A 6352-nucleotide genomic window follows, 5' to 3' on the forward strand; every position below is an offset into this window, starting at 1 on the left:
ATATGAATTTTATAAAATAAATGAGAATATATAAATGAACCGATATCACATTTTAATCAAGCTATCATAAAGATAGGATAATTAATAAATATTTAAAATAATTAAAAGTTATTATTTGTCCCAACAAAAATATATATTTTTTTTGAAGTTCAATTATAAGAATTTTACGAGCAAAATAAATTATTAATAATTACAATATTATTTAAAATCATTGCCACGATTAAAAGTATTATATAAATTATTTATATAATCATTTTTTCACATTAATTTTTATATCCATTTATATAAATAATTTTGATTTTATTCATTTTTTTCAAATGAATTTTAATTTTTATTCTTATAATTAAATATATATATATATATATATATATATATATATATAAAGGTTTCCGGAATCTCCAATAAACCAGGGGAAGTTATCCAAATGGTGGGTTGCAAGCCATGAACCGCCATTAAATTCGTTTATTCCTCCAAATCCCATCCCTAAAAATTGGCAATTGAACCCTATAAATTCACCTCTTGGTCGTCCCTAATCCTTCGTCTTCCAGTTTTTCTTTTAAATCTCTTTTTTCCCATCTCGTTGCGCTCTTTCTTCATCTCAAGGTATGATTCCGCTCTTTTCGTTTTTTCAAGGATGATCGGAGTTGGTGTTTGTTCATTTCTTTGATGTTCCGTCTTTATTGTGTCGATCTGGGAGTTTTTGCTATTCTGTTGCTCTTGAATTCGTTTTTAGGAGTATTTTTGCGGATTGATTTTGGATTTCTTGGAGTTTCTCCTTTTTCGTAATATCTGATTATCTTTCTCCAAGAAGCGATTGAATTCGTATTCGTTTACGATGTACGGATTACGTTGCTGTGTTTTCTTAATTCTACTGTTTTCAAGTTCGTTGTAAGATCTTGCAGAGAATTCTCTCGATCTACAGTTTCGTTTTCGCAAATAGGAACTTGATTTTTTATCTCGGCTTTTATATATTCGGATCGATTAGAGGTTCTAAACTAATAGGAAGGATCCAAGAAGTGACAGAAAGGGCTGATTGGTTTAAAAAATTGAATTGAGAAGCTAGGATTTTGAAATTTCTTTCTAATTTGAAGATTTCTGGCTTGGTCCTGTAAGTTCTTCTAATTCATCGTTTTCAGTGGTCTTTTCGCTTATGGATTTGGTTCTTGAGCTATTTATGATCTGATTGATTAAACAAATTGAATCGAGAAGTTAATATTTTGAAATTTCCTTCTAAGTTGAAGATTTCTATCTTGGTCCTGTACTCGAGTTCTTCTCATTCATCGTTTTTAGTGGACTGTTCACTTATGGATTTGGTTCTTGAGCTATTTATGATCTGATTGGTTAAAAAATTGAATTATTTTGAAATTTCTTTCTAATTTGAAGATTTCTGGCTTGGTCCTGTTCTCGATTATGATGGATTTGGTTCTTGAGCTGTTTATGATCATGTTACCTGATTCAATCCATATTATTGCCATGATTTTCAATAGAACTTTCATTGCTGTGTTAACAGATGCAAATCTTTGTAAAAACTCTAACCGGCAAAACAATCACCCTCGAGGTGGAAAGCTCAGATACAATCGACAATGTAAAAGCTAAGATTCAAGATAAAGAGGGAATTCCACCCGACCAACAAAGGCTTATCTTTGCTGGTAAGCAACTTGAGGATGGCCGAACGCTGGCCGATTACAACATCCAAAAGGAATCTACACTCCATTTGGTGCTTCGACTTCGCGGTGGGATGCAAATATTTGTGAAGACCCTTACTGGCAAAACCATCACCCTTGAGGTGGAAAGTTCTGACACAATTGACAATGTCAAGGCTAAAATCCAAGATAAGGAGGGTATCCCCCCTGATCAACAGAGACTAATTTTTGCTGGTAAGCAGCTCGAAGATGGTCGAACTCTTGCTGATTACAATATTCAGAAGGAATCTACTCTGCATTTGGTTCTTCGACTTCGTGGGGGTATGCAGATTTTTGTGAAAACTTTGACTGGAAAAACGATCACATTGGAGGTAGAAAGTTCAGATACCATTGACAATGTGAAAGCTAAGATCCAAGATAAGGAGGGCATTCCACCAGACCAACAGAGACTGATTTTTGCTGGTAAGCAGCTCGAAGATGGTCGAACTCTTGCCGATTACAACATTCAAAAGGAGTCAACGTTGCATTTGGTGCTTCGGTTGCGCGGTGGGATGCAGATTTTCGTGAAGACCTTAACAGGTAAGACGATCACATTGGAGGTAGAAAGTTCAGATACCATTGATAATGTGAAAGCTAAGATCCAAGACAAGGAGGGCATTCCACCAGACCAACAGCGGTTGATCTTTGCTGGTAAGCAGCTCGAAGATGGTCGAACTCTTGCTGATTACAACATTCAAAAGGAGTCGACGTTGAATTTGGTGCTCCGATTGCGCGGTGGAATGCAGATTTTTGTGAAGACGTTAACGGGGAAGACGATCACATTGGAGGTCGAAAGCTCGGATACGATCGACAACGTGAAGGCGAAGATTCAAGACAAGGAGGGCATTCCACCAGACCAGCAGCGTTTGATCTTTGCTGGTAAGCAACTGGAAGATGGTAGGACTCTAGCAGATTACAATATCCAAAAGGAATCGACATTGCACTTGGTGCTTCGGTTGCGAGGTGGAATGCAGATTTTCGTGAAGACGTTGACAGGTAAGACGATCACATTGGAGGTCGAAAGCTCGGACACGATCGACAACGTGAAGGCAAAAATTCAAGACAAGGAGGGCATTCCACCAGACCAACAGAGGTTGATCTTTGCTGGTAAGCAACTGGAAGACGGCAGAACTCTAGCAGATTACAACATCCAAAAGGAGTCGACGTTGCACTTAGTGCTACGACTGCGTGGTGGAATGCAGATCTTCGTGAAGACGTTAACAGGGAAGACAATCACATTGGAGGTTGAGAGCTCGGACACGATCGACAACGTGAAGGCAAAGATTCAAGACAAAGAGGGGATTCCTCCAGACCAACAAAGGTTGATCTTCGCCGGAAAACAATTGGAGGATGGTAGAACTTTGGCTGATTACAATATTCAGAAAGAGTCCACCCTCCACCTTGTTCTCCGCCTGCGCGGTGGCTCTTAGGGTGGCTCCGCCGTGTTTGTGCTGGACTTGTGTTGTCTCCCATGGCCCCTTCTGAATGGTTGTTTTATTACTTTTATTTCAGCGTCTGTTCATATATAAATAATAATATGCTGTTTGTTGCAATGGCCTAACGGGCCATGTTAAAAAACGGCTTCTAAAATGAATGTATTATTATGAATTTTTAAATTAATATTTTGGTTAAATATCTTTTCTTTTGTAAATATTCTTAGAATGTGGGTCTAATTTATTAATAATTTCAATGTGTATTCTCTCTCTTTTTAAATAAATATTATATATTTTTGTTATTTTTGATTTTTTTAACAGTTAAATAGTTCATAAAAATAACCAATTTAAAATTAATATATATAGATAATATGTTGGCAATTAAAATATAAATTATTGCGTCATTTTTCCTTTTCTTTTATTTAAATATTTAAATAATTATATAGAATGTAAAATAAAATGAATACTAATTCTTATTTAAAATAACACATTAAAAAAAACCACTCATAATAAATAAATAATAATATGAAAAGATTTATTTTTTAATTAATATATTAATGAAATAAAAAAAATATGACAGTTAAATTAATGGAATGCAAAAAATCTTATTTATTTTAAAGTTTTAAGGTATTTAATATATATATATATAAAGTTTAGATAATTTTTATTAATTTACGGTGGAAAATCTGTTTTATATTTTTTATGAATTAAAATTTTAATTTAATTAAGGAACATGGCAGATCTGAAAATATAATGGGCATATAAAGCCGAACCGGAGAAGCCGGTTCGAACCGCTTTAAGTAGTGAAGTCAGAGAGGTGAAAACGGCGTCGTATATTGGCCGGTCTTCCGCCTTCCTCTTCGTTATTGTTTGTTTTGTTCATCCTGATCGGCGATCTTCACTTCTGAAGCGCCAATTTCTGGGTATTGTTCGTCATCGCGTTTGATGTCGTTTTTAATCATAATTGTTCTGTGCCAGAAGTTTGATCTGTTTGAAGATGTTTTGTTTGCGATTGTTTTAAGCGATTGAATTTTTGGTCATAGGTGTATAGAAGTTGGAAGTTGGAAGATGGAGGAATTTATTGTGGCAGTTCTCTCGATGCTGCTCGTTTTTGCGTTGGTTCCTTTGTTTCTGTGGAGACGCTATCAGGACTCCCGCTCAGATCATGCACATGAAGATGAGAATCAGGTGTGGTTTTTTGGAGGCTCGGTCAGGGTTTATTTATTTGTTTGTTTTGTATTGAAATGCTATTGCTGAGGTTATCAATCTGTTTCGATGAAAGGTTCTCGGGGTTTTTACTTGGTTGTTGGAATTTTTCAGGTTCCTCAGAGAGAAACTGTGGTTCGGGCCACTGCTGGTGGCCGTCGAATGCGTCGGAGACCTGCTACGGCTGCTAGTTCGTCGAATGCAGGGCCATCTCTGGAAGGTTTGCATCAATTAGCCTTCTGTGTTTATTTTCTTTCCCTCTATCCGAGATTTTCTTTGTTTAGTTTTAATTGTATTATTCTGTCATGTAATTCGGTAACACAATTGTGAGGGAGTATATGAGATCCCACATCGGTCGGAGAGAGGAGCGAAGCATTCTGTATAAGGATGTGGAAACCAATTCCTCGCTGACGATGATACGTAACGGGTCAAAACGGGCAATATATACTAGCGGCGGGCTTGGACTATTGCAAATGGTATCAAAGCCAGACATTGGACAGTGTGCAGTGAGGACGCTGGACCCCTAAGTGGGGTGGATTGTGAGATCCCACATCGGTAGGAGAGGGGAACGAAACATTTCTCATAAGGATGTGGAAACCTCTCCTTAGCAGACACGTTACCGTTAAAAGTATCCAAAATGACCGAAGACCGTACACAAGGGAAATAGTATACAATCTGGGATAACAAATAGCTATAAAGGGAGATCACTTTACCTAACTGTCTACCCAAACCATATCTGTTTCTCTTATATGGTATTTATTTATTTTCTCAATCACAAACATTTATGGTATGTTTAACATAACATTCTGTAGTTTGCTTGGATTTTATGTTTAGGTTCTCCGATATAGAGTACACATTCGGTACGAGATAGTCAATCTTTACCAAGTAATGAAGAAAATGTACTAATGAACGAGAGATAGAAATTGAGGGTTGTCGACCCTTCGGTATTGGTGTATTGAGCAAAAAAGCACTGGAATATGAAGGTTTTACATGATTATTGTAATAAGTAGCCAATATGGAAGAAGTTGGGAGTGCTTTGGTATAATCAAATGTGGTCTTCTAAATTAGGAATTCATTACATTGAATGTGGAAACTCTAACAATTATTCCTGATGATTCTGGAACAGAAAGTGCGGATGGAAGTGATGAAGAAATGGCGGATGAATACAATGAAGGTAGAGTGTCAAAGAAGAAAGAAAAGAAGCGACAGGAGCGCGAGGCACAGAGACAGGTAACGTATGTGAAGTTTTGACGTATTTATGGGTACAGGACTATAATATTAGGAGAACCAGTTCGAAGTCTATTTTTCTGAAATTGTTGATGTTGAAAGTTGAGATTGTTTACGAACTGCATCTTCGTGTGTTGAAAACACGAGTCGTATATATGATTTCACTATACTTGAAAGAATGCAGATGTCTTTAGGTTGTTATCTTCACTGTGTGGCTCTTATAGTTTTTTTTTCTCATCATCATCATCATATTTTCTTACATTTTGTTCTCTTTTATACTCTATTGGTTAACTGTATACTAGTAAAAAATATTGTTTTGTAGGCCGAACAAGCTTCCCGTGACTCAAGGTGGACAAAACAAGACCGTTATGCAGAAATGCGGAGGAAGAAGGACGAGGAGCGTGAGGAGCAGGAACGGTTACTGGTTAGTTAATCAATCACCCTGTCTTTCGAGAACTCTGTCGTAGACACGTGCGAGGTAGGCTGGAGCTTCTGTGGTTGAATGGTGATGGTCTCCTTTCTTTGTTTAGGAAGAAGAAGCCAAGGCTCGGAAGGCCAAGGAGGAAGAGGCTGCTTCACTTGAGTTTGAGAAGTGGAAAGGGGAATTTTCAGTTGATGCCGAAGGTACGACGGAAGCTGATGTCGAAGGCGGAAATCAAGATTTGCTCTCTACTTTTGTGGAATATATAAAGGTGAGTCTGTCATGTTCTAATGATTCAGTATTTCACCTTATAGGAATCTTAACGTATTCTTGTTCGTATTTTAGTATAGGTCGGGAATAAGATCTGCCCATGGACTACTAAA

The 6352-nt window shown here is 37.0% G+C and overlaps 2 protein-coding genes across 2 annotated transcripts in view; both read left to right on the top strand.

Annotated features, from left to right (window-relative positions):
• The first annotated feature begins 395 nt into the window (after positions 1–395).
• Positions 396–3317, top strand: LOC111796612 (polyubiquitin). Its single transcript, XM_023679316.2, has 2 exons — positions 396–603; positions 1511–3317. Exon 2 carries the CDS (start codon positions 1511–1513, stop codon positions 3110–3112), a length of 1602 nt encoding a protein of 533 aa, XP_023535084.2. The 5' UTR covers positions 396–603; the 3' UTR covers positions 3113–3317.
• Positions 3318–3901: 584 nt separating this feature from the next.
• The window catches only part of LOC111796633 (DDRGK domain-containing protein 1), a 3319-nt gene continuing 868 nt past the window's right edge, over positions 3902–6352 (top strand). Inside the window, exons 1-6 of the mRNA XM_023679348.2 lie at positions 3902–4038; positions 4159–4303; positions 4436–4541; positions 5448–5551; positions 5871–5972; positions 6079–6240. Coding sequence (XP_023535116.1) covers positions 4184–4303; positions 4436–4541; positions 5448–5551; positions 5871–5972; positions 6079–6240 — 594 coding nt within the window. The 5' untranslated portion in view covers positions 3902–4038; positions 4159–4183. The remainder of the gene's footprint in view (positions 4039–4158; positions 4304–4435; positions 4542–5447; positions 5552–5870; positions 5973–6078; positions 6241–6352) is intronic.

The sequence above is a fragment of the Cucurbita pepo genome, chromosome 6 (genome assembly GCF_057944985.1).
Source record: "Cucurbita pepo subsp. pepo isolate OVF chromosome 6, ASM5794498v1, whole genome shotgun sequence".
Lineage (NCBI taxonomy): Eukaryota > Viridiplantae > Streptophyta > Magnoliopsida > Cucurbitales > Cucurbitaceae > Cucurbita > Cucurbita pepo.

Excerpts from the sequence above, each read along its gene's own strand:
- LOC111796612 (XM_023679316.2), top strand. The coding sequence starts at position 1,511 with ATGCAAATCTTTGTAAAAACTCTAACCGGCAAAACAATCACCCTCGAG.